The sequence below is a fragment of the Antrostomus carolinensis genome, unplaced genomic scaffold, assembly GCF_000700745.2.
Source record: "Antrostomus carolinensis isolate BGI_N321 unplaced genomic scaffold, ASM70074v2 scaffold7700, whole genome shotgun sequence".
In the NCBI taxonomy this organism is placed as follows: Eukaryota; Metazoa; Chordata; class Aves; order Caprimulgiformes; family Caprimulgidae; genus Antrostomus; species Antrostomus carolinensis.
Genome location: NW_010290552.1, coordinates 6,340 through 20,072, shown reverse-complemented (window position 1 = coordinate 20,072; position 13,733 = coordinate 6,340). Strand labels below are relative to the sequence as shown.

At 40.1% G+C, this 13,733-nt stretch overlaps 1 protein-coding gene across 1 annotated transcript in view; it reads right to left on the bottom strand.

Annotated features, from left to right (window-relative positions):
• Positions 1–2,554: 2,554 nt before the first annotated feature.
• Positions 2,555–13,733, bottom strand: part of LOC114818832 (EF-hand calcium-binding domain-containing protein 4B-like) — a gene marked incomplete at its 3' end in the record, with an annotated part of 12,993 nt that continues 1,814 nt past the window's right edge. The window contains exons 2-4 of the mRNA XM_029086401.1: positions 8,351–8,462; positions 4,587–4,755; positions 2,555–2,701 (exon numbers count right to left, since the gene is read on the bottom strand). Of these exons, the coding sequence (XP_028942234.1) occupies positions 2,555–2,701; positions 4,587–4,755; positions 8,351–8,462 (428 nt within the window). The remainder of the gene's footprint in view (positions 2,702–4,586; positions 4,756–8,350; positions 8,463–13,733) is intronic.

Genomic DNA, 13,733 nt, shown 5'->3' with positions numbered 1-13,733 from the left:
CCTTCCAATACCTAACATTCTGTGATTCTGTAATTCCTTATTTTCTGTGACCCCACAGTAAATCCTGGCCAGTCTATGTGGACATGTGCATCTTAGTGCTAATAAGTACGTGGGGACAAAAAAAATATTTTTCCCTCCCTATATGGTCTTGTCTTTGGCTTTGCTGCTATTTGTACACAGCTTAAAATAAAAGAGGTTATCCATCCTCACTGTTACCAAAGACAATATTACTCCTCTGATAGTTCTGACTCCTTCCAGCTAGCGATTACAAACAAAACAATGACCTATGCGCTGAAATTAGATGTGTTATCAGGAGCAACAGAAAGAAGAAATTAGCTAAAACCTGTTTTTACTACAAAGGCATAAAAATCCAGTGCATTTTTAAGGTAGAGATTTCATGTCAGCCAGAAAAGTCAGGTAATGCTAGTGTATTCTGCATGCACCTCTGTGATGATCACAGCTATTAAACAGATCAATTTATTCACTCAGTTCCCAAACAACACTGACAAGGGTCTGACCAAAAAAACCCACCAAAACCCACAAAACAAAACCCTCACCACACATGGTGGTTAATAATCTCTAGTCTAAACCAGACAGCACAACTATCTCTACGCTGTTTTCAACTGACTAGCTGTCTGAAGGCTTAAACCACACTTGTAGGCTTAGATGAAAATGCTGCTATCAATATAAACCAATTTTTTTTAATGACCACACATTTTTAGGTTTTGTTTTTCTTCAAAAGCCTTGTCACATTCTCTGAATAGCCAGGAGAGTGCTGAACAAATGAAGTAAATGTTCAACAATATATTTGCCTTTATTACTCAGTCTGTAAGAATCTCAAATTTGGAAGTGACATCTTATAATAAAAATACAGGGGAACTTCAACTAGAAGCATTATTTTGCATTCTGTTTAGATTTAGCATCACAATTGTTTTCCCTCTAGATAGCTACATATCAAAGGAAGCTCTATTAATTTTTAGTTCTTTACATATTTGGGTTTATGTATGTTGTTCCCCAGCCCAGCGTTGGGGCCAGTCCTGTTTAACACCTTTATCAATGATCTGGACGAGGGGATTGAGTTCACCCTAAGCCAGTTTGCAGATGACACCAAGCTGGGTGGGACCGTTGATCTGCTTGAGGATAGGAAAACTCTACAGAGGGATCTGGACAGGCTGGATCGATGGGCCAAGGCCAATTGTATGAGGTTCAATGAGGCCAAGTGCCCGGTCCTGCACCTGGGTCACAACAACCCCTTGCAATGCTACAGGCTTGGGGAGGAGTGGCTGGAGAGCTGCTCAGCAGAAAAGGACCTGGGGGTATTGGTTGGCAGCTGGCTGAACATGAGTCAACAGAGTGCCCAGGTGGCCAAGAAGGCCAACGGCATCCTGGCCTGGATCAGCAATAGAGTGGCCAGTAGGACCAGGGCAGTGATAGTGTCCCTGTATCTGGCACTGGTGAGGCAGCACCTCGAGTGCTGGGTTCAGTTTTGAGCCCCTCACTCCAAGGACATGGAGGTGCTGGAGCATGTCCAGAGAAGGGCAATGGAGCTGGGGAAGGGTCTGGAGCACAAGTGTGCTGAGTTCCCGGCTGAGGGAACTGGGGTTGTTGAGCCTGGAGAAAAGGAGGCTGAGGGGAGACCTTCTGGCTCTGCAACTCCCTGAAAGGAGGGTGTAGAGAGGTGGGGAGTGGGTCTGTTCAACCAAGGACCAAGTGACAGGACAAGAGGAAATGGCCTCAAGTTGTGCCCAGGGCAGTTGAGATTGGATATGAGGAAGAATTTCTTTGCTGAAAGGGTTCTCAGGCATTGGAAGGGGTTGCCCAGGGCAGTGGTGGAGTCCCCATCCATGGAGGGATTTAAAAGATGTGTAGATGTGGTGCTTTGGGGCATGGTTTAGTGGGAACAGTGGTGTTGGGTTTATGGTTGGACTTGATGATCTTAGAGGTCTTCTCCAACCTTTATGATTCTATGATTCTATTTGTTTTTATATATACACATTATATACCTATATGTTTTTATACATAAAACCAATATATATTTACTATATTTCATGTTTGGTTTATAAATGTATTTGTTATCTTACATTTTCACTGGTATCAGTGCTTTATGCTGCTTTAACATCTTAAACTTCTTATTTCTCTCGACAGTTAATCCAGATTCACAGCTTTTCTGCATACAATGTTTGCAAAGCACACACACAATTTACCAGTTTTACTGGTAAATCTGGAATCAAACTGATTAACTGGAAGTGAATTACTTTATATTGTCTTAAAACTGTAATGCAATAATAGACATCGGAAAAAGAATTTCAGTCAAGAAAATGTGTTAACTGGAAGAGAAAAGCTAACTTCAGCCAGTTCTGCATTATAAAAAATTTTACTGGTACTCTTTATAAAAGAGTTAGGAGATTTCTTGAGATTACATGTATGTTAGGAGATTTCTTGAGATTACAATCCTCAGTTCTTCACTGAAACACGTTGTTTATTTCAAAGGTTCAAATAGTGGGTAAGATAGTTGTAAAATTACACAAAGAGTCCAAGAAAGAGAAGTACTAACCTTTTTAGAGCACATTCCAACTCGTTCTTTTCATTGTCTGCTTCCTGGAGCTGTGAGAAAATTCTGACCAAGAACTCTTCAAAATTGGAAAGTAAATGAGGTTCATCTTTTCTGAGCTGCAACCAAAGTTGCTTCACATCACTTTCACTGAAAAAAGAGATCATAAAGGATTCGTTAAGAGAGAATATTTCTCAGGCTGCAATAAATGTTCACAACATCCTAGTGGATGGGGGCTTTAGGGCATTACTAGTCAGAACACAAGGCTGATTAAAAACAAGGTCTACTTAGGTGGCACTCTATTTGAAAAGGAAGAGGTAGGTGGGAAATTAAGTAAATTGCATTTATTAAAAAAAAAAATGCAACATGCAGTTTGGCTATGCACGACTGCAGAATCACAGGAACTGCTTGTTTAGTGGGTGTCTTGCCAGACACTTCATCTGAACAGGAATGGGTGAGAAAGCAGACAGATGAGATACACTGTGATGGGAGACCTTCTTGCTCTCTACAACTCCCTGAAAGGAGGTTGCAGTGAGGTGGGTGTCAGTACCTTCTCCCAAGTCACAAGTGATAGGACAAGAGGAAATGGCCTCAAGGTGCACCAGAGGAGGTTTAATTGGATATTAGGAAGACTTTCTTCACTGGAAGTGTCATGCATTGAAACAGGCTTCCCTTGACTTCAACGCCAGGTTGAGTCACCATGCCTGGCAGATGTAGACGTGGTGCTTAGGGACATAGTTTACTGGTGGACTTGGCAGTGCCAAGTTAATAGTAGGACTCAATGATTTTAAAGGTCTTTTTCAACCAAAATAATTCAATGATGCTATGATCCTGTCACTTCTATTAGAAGTAAAGAAGTTCCCATGAACCTAGTGGGGAGGAGATAGTGGGAATCAAAACCACTTCCTCATGAGAAATGAATGAGACTCAGTCTCCTAAGTTACTTAGAAAAGTTAACAAATTTCATTTGTACTGTCTCCTTTCATTTTCAACCCATTTTATTTCCACAGTGGGACTGCTACAAAAATCAGAACACAACACCTTGAAAATTTGTATTTAAAGATTTACCAAGCAAATGTTTTGTTGCCCAATCTGTTCAGCAGATAATGGAAAAAACACATTTTACTGTAAATGATAATGAGGTTTATAATACTTTGCCAAAACTCTCCTGAACAACTTCTTTTGTTTGTTTCTTCCCAACTCACTCTCTTCCATGCGCATTGTAAGCCAGAACCTAGCCAGCAAAGTGCTGTATTTAAAGGACAAAATGAGGATAAGGATAGAAAAAGTGGATGGTAAAAATCTCTTCATAATGAAACCCTTTCAGGATGACTGACAATCAGCTCTTTCCTGTAACAGGCAGTCAGGTAAAGAGAAGCACTAATGAGCACTTCTATTTCACAGTAAGGATCACTGATGTATTTCCTAAACATTCCTACTATCTGTCCTGAGTGTCTCCCATTTTTGCCACATGCTTCTTTTAACCTAGAACATTCATTGTGACTGACCAATGAATGTCAGGCCAACACACAAGAAGCTCTTAGAGCAGTTTTTTTCCATTCCAGATTGAGTCATCCTTGTCCTGGAAGAGGCAATCACAATACAAAATTATGTATGGAGGGCAGAAAAAGTAGAAAAAGGGGAGAAAACCTTCTTTCTTATGGTTAACTAGTGCACTTTAAACAAAGCCCTTGCCAAAAAAGCAGTCATCGTGCATTGTCTGATTGAAAATATGTGGCAACTGTGCATTAGATGCTAGTAATTATGTTCAAAACCCATGGTACATAAGCAGGTTAATGGTATAGCTTTCATGTGGCACAAACACGATTCATATGCTTGTAGTACAATAGCTTTGCTCTTGGAAATTTTTGTGGAATAGTATTTTATCATCTCTGAAAACCAAGAAAATTATTTTTAAGGAATCAAGGCTGAGAAGCCTTGGTTCTCGTCATTCATCTTGGATTCCATTAAAATCAAACCCAGAGCTGAATCATGAAAGATCATGCAATCTATTACTATTGCTGCAAAGACTCACTCATCCAAAACCTTTTTAGCTCCAAGCCGATCCATCAGATTTGAGAACTGGAATTCTTCATCCTCGTCATCACTTATTGTCTCTTTGCATTTAAGTGGGCAGGCTGTTTCACCTTCTGATTGTTGCATTACCTCATTATTCAAAGCAATCTGCCCTAAAAGAAACTGACCTAAGAATTAGAAATTACACATGTTAATATCTTCATAACTTACTATAAAAAGCAACATAGTTGAAGAACAACATACTAAAGATCAAATTTCAGGGTAAATTTAATTTGTGAGGGAAGCACCTACACTTGTTGACAAGAAAAGTCACAAATAGTGAAACAGCAAAAGCATGAGGCACGGCAAGAGGATCCCGGAATTCTGTGCTTGACTTCATCCCCAGTTTAATGTCTAACCTTCAATAAATCACTCATCTCAAAATTCACAAACATATTGCAAAAATTCAGACCTTCATAAACAAAAGACATAAATTAGAGCAACAAGCACTTTATAAATGTTGTGGCCTTATTTCTTGATATGCTTAAACAAAAGTTAGGAATCTAAAATAACCACAGCATTGCTACTGATAAAAAGTACCTCCTATTTTAACATTCGTTTTAGTGCATGACCTATGGCACATCTCAAATTCCTGTATAAATTGCATATAGAAAGGCACATTTTACTAACACTTATTTCCCTCCATTTGACTCACATGCATTTTAATTCCTCTAAAATTGACCCGTACAGCAGTTTCTTTCATCTGTTTGGTATATTTCTGTTAATAACAAAAAGACTGGATCATGGACATGCGGTGGAATGGCTCCCATGACCAGAGTGTTGCAATGGAAAGACACAGGCTCTTTAGGAAGGACAGGAAGGGAGGACCAGGAGGAGGAGCTGTCCTTTACTGTGAGAGAGCAGCTGGAACGCATGGAGTTCTGTGTGGGGATAGAAGACAAGCTGATGGAGAGCTTATGAGTTAGGATTAAAGAAAGGACTGGCAAAGGGGACAGTACAGTGGATGTCTGCTATAGGCCACCCAACCAGGAAAAACAAATGGATGAGACCTCCTACAGACAAACAGGAACAGCCTCAAGTTCACAGGCCCTGGTACTAATGGGGGACTTCAAGCTCTCTGATATCTGTTGGAGGGACAATGCAGCAGGACATAAGCAAGCCAGGGGGGTTGATAACTTCCTCCTCAAAGTGATAGAGGAGCCAATGAGGAGAGGTGCTCTGCTGGACCTCATACCTACTGACAAGGATGGTCTTGTTAGGGGTGTGCAAGTCAAAAGAAAGCCTTGGCTGCAGTGACCATGAAATGGTGCAGTTCAGGAGTTGGAGGGCAGTGAGGTGGGTGAAAAGCAAGCTCATAACCCTGGACTTCAGGAGAGAAGACTTTGGCCTCTTCAAATATCTGCTTGGAAGGGTCCTTTGGGACAAGGCCCTACAGGGAAGAGGTGCCAAAGAAAGCAGGTTAATATTCAAGGATCACGTCCTCCAAGCTCAAGAGAGCTCCATCCCAGTGAATAAGAAGCGAGGCAAAAATGCCAGGAGACCTGCATGGATGAACAAGGAGTTCCTGGCCAAAATCAAACAGAAAAAGAAAGAACACAGAGGGTGGAAGCAAGGACGGGTAACCTGGGTGAATACAGAAACATTGTCTGGGATTCAAGTAAATCAATGAACAGATGAAGCTTGAAACTATCTTCAAAAGTGCAAAACTATCTAAACTTGTATCTCAAAGTGGGAAGGTGTGGAGGGGACATGTAGGTACTGTAGGATATGACTGTGTCTGACTGTATCTGACCTGACTTCAGATCTAACTGTATCAATATTGACCTCAAAAAAGAGGTTAGCTGAGATCCTACAATGAATACAATGACCAAAAGAAGAAAGCTACAACTTGGGAGATAAAAAGGGTATATATATATGTGTATATATATAGACAAGAGAGCCCAAAATACTCAGATGTGCAAAGTATACTAAAACAAACAGCTACAGGCTTTTTAGCTACGTCCACAAAAAGAAGGAAGCAAGAAGTACAGTAGTTGTACAGTGAGGATGCAGAAGCAAAATTGCCACAGGAATAATCAATGCATTTATGCTGAACTGCAGAAGACCAGATACATTCCATCAAATCCAAAACGTGCCAGCTATTTTATCTGAACACCTGCAAGTCCGAAATTTTAACGACTCTAGGCAATTGTGATTTTCTCCAGAGGATCTTTGGTTATATTCTAAATTCTAGTACAGAAGTTACCATAGACCCAAGGAAACAGAATAGTGGTGTTATTTCCTGGTTTTATCAACTCCAGCTTGCATTTTTTCTCATAGCACCCAGTAGAGTGTGTTGACAACAGAGACAAGTGAATATGTTGCAAAGAGAGGTTACAGTAAATTTCAGATTTCGCACCATTTAGATATAGGAATGGGATTCTCCCATATTAATGGGTGCAGCACAAGTGTTATCCAGACACTGCTCTGCTTTCTCCATTCTCAAGTTTTCTAAAGCAGCCTTTATCTAGTAGCTTCTGCTTCTACTAGGAACATCAACACCATCACCTACCCAAACACACATTTAACTTCACTACCAGTTGAACCTGTGAACAGGAAAGCAGCAGCCACATCCACCTGGATCTCTGGACTGGGCTCCAGCAGTTGGGCAGGAGGAATCCCCAGGCTTTGGAGCTGCTGGAGATGGCAGTCACTTACAATTTCCCTTGACAGAAAAAATGTTGGTTTTGCAGGGACTATTTATGAAAATAATCTTAATTTAACTATGAAATATGTATACTTATGAAAAATAAAGCAGTAATACATTATTTCAGTTTTAAATAACACCAACTTGCAGATTAGAGGATCCTCTTTATTAAAATACTTGATCTAGCTCTAAAAATGGGAGAAGTGGGACATGAAAGAATTAAAATTTCAAATTATTGAGATTTGCAAATAAAAATGAAGGTCTTACTTGCTGGGCCTATACATAGTATTTAAATGGAGATTTAATGTTACAATCCACACCTAGCAGAGATTCTGTTTTCTAGAGAAAATGCTTAAACCTGATGCTTATAGTCAACAGAGCTAAAATTTAAGTACAAAACTAATTCAGCATAAACAACCAAACACAGCCTCACTAGCACTGTCATCTTATCTGGAACTTCACAGCTGGGGAGAAAACAATCCTTTCATAAACATTACGAAATGCAAAGCAGGTAGTTACAAAGAACTGATCAACTCCCATCATGCAGTAATTATAATCGCCTCACCCTGTTTTATTTTGAAATAACATCACTTGAAGAATTAATTTGTTTAGAAAGCATTCTCACAGTGGTAAGGACAGTGGTATTAACACATTTTCAACATTGCCTTACATTAATCTTTGAGGTAATCTTAATTATGTCTCAGGTTTTATGACCTGATATGAAATAAAAACAGAAGATTTTTTTTCCTCCCAAGGGATATTTTCCAAAATTTGTTCATAGATCTACACCACAGCTTAAAACAGGTGTAATCCAGATGGTTACATCATATGTCTCATACTGTGTTACAGGCTTCCCATCTTACACAGGAGAGAAAGACCCTGGAGCTCTTTGTCTATTCATAGATTTCATTTGACCACTTCTTCATCCATCACATGTATCTGCTGTATCTGGGGAACAGTCTGGCTCCCTGTGCGCATTGTTAAGTGTACTGTTAAGATAAAATGCTTTTTTATCGATGTGGAGAGTATAGAATATGAATAAAGCTCTATACAGGAGGCAGGCTCTCCAAACTCACTGAATCCTGCGGTGAACTCCTTTAGGGTAAGTGAGCCATTGCCATCAGCGTCCAATGTGACAAAAACTTTTTCAAGCTCTTCCAGGCTAAGAGGTAACTCAGGGTGCAGCCTCTGAAATGATAAAACATGCAGCAACTTTACCCAGTACTACAGGATAAGAGGAAGACTAGATTCTACAGAGCATCCATAATCCAGCAGGATAGGTCCTTTTTTTTCCTGGAGTGAAAATTCAAATACATCACAGAGTAAAACAACATCACCTGAGGGAGATTTGTTTTGATGACTTCATTATTTGCCTTTATGAATCCTTTATGACAAAGCAGTGAGAAGGGCCTCCTTGTGATACAGATTCTAATCATACAGGGAAGAGGTAGAATTTGAGGTGGAGTCTCAGCATCCTGGTGAAATGGCCTGATGATCTCGGTGAAATGCCTTGATTATCATGCAGCTGGATAAACTTGCCAGCAGAAGTGTACACCTAGTTCCTTCCATGTAATGTGGTCAAGCAAGAGACTCTCTGAACAGAAACATTATAGAGGGTATACTGTCCTAATTAAAACTGCTTTAAAATGTGTAAATACATTTTTAAAAAGTAAGAAAGCTGCATGGTCCAAGGACTAAACCTGCTACTCCTGTAACGAGTTAAAGAGGAAATGGCCTCAAGTTGCACCAGGGGAGGTTTAGATTGGATCTAAGGAAAAACTTCTTCACCGAAAGGGCAGTCAAGCACTGGAACAGGCTGCCCAGGGAGGTGGTGGAGTCACCTTCCCTGGTGAGATTTAACAGCCGGGCAGACGAGGTGCTCAGGGACATGGTTTAGAGGTGAAATTGGTTGTGTTGGGTTTATGGTTGGACTGGATGATCTTAAAGGTCTTTTCCAACCACTGCGATTCTGTGATTCTGTGAAATGTAGTTCATGACTGTCTGCTTCTGAAATGCAGCATGTTTACACCAGAAAAGACAAAATTTCATGAAACCAGCTGCACAAAATCACTTATTTTTTTCCTGAGAATCTAAAGGGAGGCATAAAAGGAAAAAACAATTCTTTAAACTTGGCCCTAATAGTTTTACTGTAATTCTTTTAACAGCATAGACAGAATCTCAGAAATAGGAGGAAACCAGAGTGGCAAACAACTACAATAGCAAGGATTTCCCCTGGGAGACAGCACAAGGGAGAGTAAAATCTTTCCTCAGCTAGGGAAGCAATACAAATACACACTGGTGAAGTCCTCTGCTTTATTAGTCAGTATTTTAATCCCTTCCCTGAACTCAATAGACAATAGGTCCCTGAACTACACAGTAGGTATATAGAAGATATTAAAATTGCATGCTAATAGGTTCATAAAGTTCATCGGAACAAAAGTGCTAATCTGTTCCACTGTAGGGAAGGGACTTAGGGCCAAAGAAAGTCTTTCTTACAATCCAAGAGGAATACAAACCACTATTCAATGCACCAGGCCGTATAGCCAAGGTAAGAATTGGCTGAGTGTAACCAGGACTTCCATGGCTGCAACGAAGGGTTTAGGGTTGTCCTGGTTTTGCTGGGATAGAGTTAATTTTCTTCTCAGTAGCTAGAATAGCTGTGGTTTAGTTTCAGTGTGGCATTTGTTACGAGAAGGATGTTGATAAATACTAATGTTATTAGTTGCTGCTGGAGCTCAAGGCCATCGTGTTTGGCTGGTTCACAGCTGCATTAGGACTGGGATGGAGAAGCATAGTCATTAGCAAAATCCAGAACTGGCATTTGGATGTGCCAATGAAATATTTCATATCATATCACATCATGTCAGTATATTAACCAGGGTTGACTGGAAATCAGAGGTATTCTCTTGGGGATCGCTCAGGCTCTCACTCTTCTAGGATTGTGGTTTGTGTTTGGGACTGTCTCTGCTCCAGGATCACTGGCTGGGACAGGCTGGGCATTGTTCGGTGGGTGGTGAGTAACTGCACTGGGCATCACTCATTTGTATATTCTGTTATTACTGTTATTATTATTTTATTGTAATTAGTAAACTGTCCTTATCTCAACCCGTGAGTGTCTTTGCCCTTTTCCTTCCAGTTCTCTCCCCTGCTCTCTGGAGGGGGGGAGAGTGAGAGAGCGACTGGGTTTGGCTGCAGCCAAAAGGGTGAAACCACCTCAAGGGTATACATTATAAACCTGCATGAGTTGAAGAAAAGAACAATAAAAGAAATTTCCACGTGACCTCAAGAAGAGAAATCAACAGAGCTCCTAAAGCACAGAACTATCTGGAATAGTCCTGAAGGGATTTCTGAGCAGGATTAATTGTGCATTGCTGCTTGCTTCCAAAAAACTAGGAAAACTTGTACATTCAGCAACACACCTGATTTACTACCAGTTTCTCACCTAAACACACTCATATTCCCAAAACTTTAGATTTTAATCTCTTAGATCTAAAGGGAAACTTCAAAATTGGTTTCTCTTGTAAATTTTTTACAGCCAAATTACTCTCTGTACACTCAGAAAAACAGAAACTGTCCTCCTACTGCCAGGTCTTTGGGACGTGCTGAAGGAGTGCTTCTGGAGAGCTAGCTGACCTCTTCTGGCCATGTTGTAAACACAGACCCACCTGCCATTCCATTCCAGCTTGTGGGTCTTGCTGCAAACTTAACTGATAAATATATGCTTCTCCAACTACAACCAATGTACCAATATTTTGCTTCATTAAATTTTTGGAGGATAATTTACTGACTGTGATGAACGGGGGCCACACTTACCATTGTTACTAAGATTAAGTCAATGTTTTCCCAAACTCCTGTTTTTATTATTCAATAAAAATTTTAAGGTGTTTTTGGGGGGTTTTGGGGGGTTTTTTTTCAGGAAAACAAAAGGTATTGTTGGTCTCATAGGTGTGTTTTTGTTTATTTGTTCATTTTGGGCTTACTGTAAAAATAAACAGATTCTTTCAATATGAGGCTCTTAAAATTAGAAGAAAGAAAGAAAGAAAGAAAGAAAGAAAGAAAGAAAGAAAGAAAGAAAGAAAGAAAGAAAGAAAGAAAGAAAGAAAGAAAGAAAGAAAACATATCCAAAGTTACCACTGGAGCTTGAAGAGAAATTATCTCCATTGTCATCCAACATGCTCTATACTTCCATGATGTTTATGCTTACTTACCTGAAAATACCAAGCTTTTACTCTGCTAAATAAAAATATAGAAGTCAAATAGCTAAGAGCAAGATCTAAACCCAGTTCCACTAGAAGCATGAAACCAAACCATTTAGAAACACTAATTCTCATTATTCATGAGAACCTCAAGGCCCACAGTGCAGAGCTGTGTTTTCAAGTCTCAAGTAGAATTTGCTTTCTTGAAACTTCAGAAAACATCTTCTTTGTTTCAAAGTTGAGCACATTTGATATTTTGAAATTGAATGAAAAATTGCAAACAATCGGTATTAACATAATCTCAAAATAAATAGCATGATATAATCAGGGAGGAGTAAATATTTTGTATAATGAATATATTCTAGACACATCAGAAAACTTTGTTTGAAAGATCTATTCCACTGAAGTTAAGTGGATTTTAGATACACAGTACTTTTAAATACTCAGCACTCTCTATTGAAAATCATGCCTCATATCACATGACTAAAGATTAAAAAGCCAGGTTCTGCACTTGGGTCACAACACCCCCCGGCAGCGCGACAGGCTTGGGGAGGAGTGGGGGGAGAGCTGCTGGGCAGAGAGGGACCTGGGGGTGTTGGCTGGCAGCTGGCTGAACATGATTCAACAGAGTGCCCAGGTGGCCAAGAAGGCTAACAGCATCCTGGCCTGGATCAGCAATAGAGTGGCCAGTAGGACCAGGGAAGTTCTCTTCCCCCTGCACTGGGCACTGGTGAGGCTGCAGCTCAAGTGCTGGGTTCAGTGTTGGGCCCCTGACTCCAAGAAGGACATGGAGGTGCTGGAGCGTGTCCAGAGAAGGGCAATGGAGATGGGGGAGGATCTGGACCACAAGTGTGACGAGTTCCTGGCTGAGGGAACTGGGGCTGTTGAGCCTGGAGAAAAGGAGGCTGAGGGGAGACCTTCTGGCTCTCTCCAGCTCCCTGAAAGGAGGGGGTAGAGAGGTGGGGGGGGGTCTGTTCAACCAAGGAACAAGGGACAGGACAAGAGGCAATGGCCTCAATTTGTGCCCGGGGCAGTTGAGATGGGATGTGAGGAAGAATTTCTTTGCTGAAAGGGTTCTGAGGCATTGGAAGGGGTTGCCCAGGGCAGTGGTGGAGGCCCCATCCCTGGAGGGATTGAAGAGTTGTGTAGACACAGTGCTGAGGGACATGGGTTAGTCGGGGACTTGTCAGTGTTGGTTTAATGATTGGACTCGATGATCTTAAACGTGTTCTCCAATCGAGACAATTCTGTGTGATTCTGTGTAATGTTAGTATCTTGTATTTGAAGCAACGCTTCATTAATGGTAATCAATACCGAAGTAACAAACAGCAGTCTGCAAAAGTGATCAACAGCTGGTACCTTTTAAGCAAAAATATTATTTACTTTATTGATTTATGTCTTTGCTATAGGGAGTGAACATCATGAAAAGTGCAATCAAAATCAGCCATACTGATTTCAAACTCATGTTTGCAATACAGGGATCCTAGTTAACTAGTCACTCAAATCAAGTATATTGAGTAAATGTAACAGTATATGTCATGTCCAATATACATTTGTTCAGTAGGAATCATCATAATTTTGTATATTAATAAAATGATGGGTATCAAATCCATTAGAAAACATTGTAGATTATTGTCACTGTGTCCAGATAAATCTCCATTAATCCACTACTGAATTACAAGGAAGATGGGACAATAAGAAAGCTGTCACTGGCTTCAAAGAATCGGAGTTTCTAAATTGCTGAAATTTAGAATGTAAAGACTTTAGTTTATAATTTTTGTTTATTATCACCAAATTACTTTCAAGTCAAATGGAGGAGATGGGTCTCACCCCAATTTTTTGTCAATGCATTGATTTCAGGTGAATAACTCTTGATTTACTAAAGTGTTGAGTGGAATAAGAGTAAGTGTCTTCAAGAGGTCTGTATTTGTAATATTATCTTTAATTGGATAAGCAGGAAATAAAAGTAAATAAAAAGAAACATCTTCAAGTGTTCTGAACACCCGTATTTAAATGAACCAGAAAGTTATGCACATGCTGAAGTTGTCAGATATGGTAAACAAATACTCACGATTAAATAGGAGAAATCTATTTTATCAGTTCTTTGCAACCCTTTTTCTACTACAACTTTTGCAACATCTGGTTTAGAACCTGAAGTATACATTTATCGTCACTCTAAGCATAACACCTAGAATCACAGAGAAACAAATCACAGAATCATGAAACCACAAAACGGTGAGGGTTGGAAGGGATCTCAGGAGAC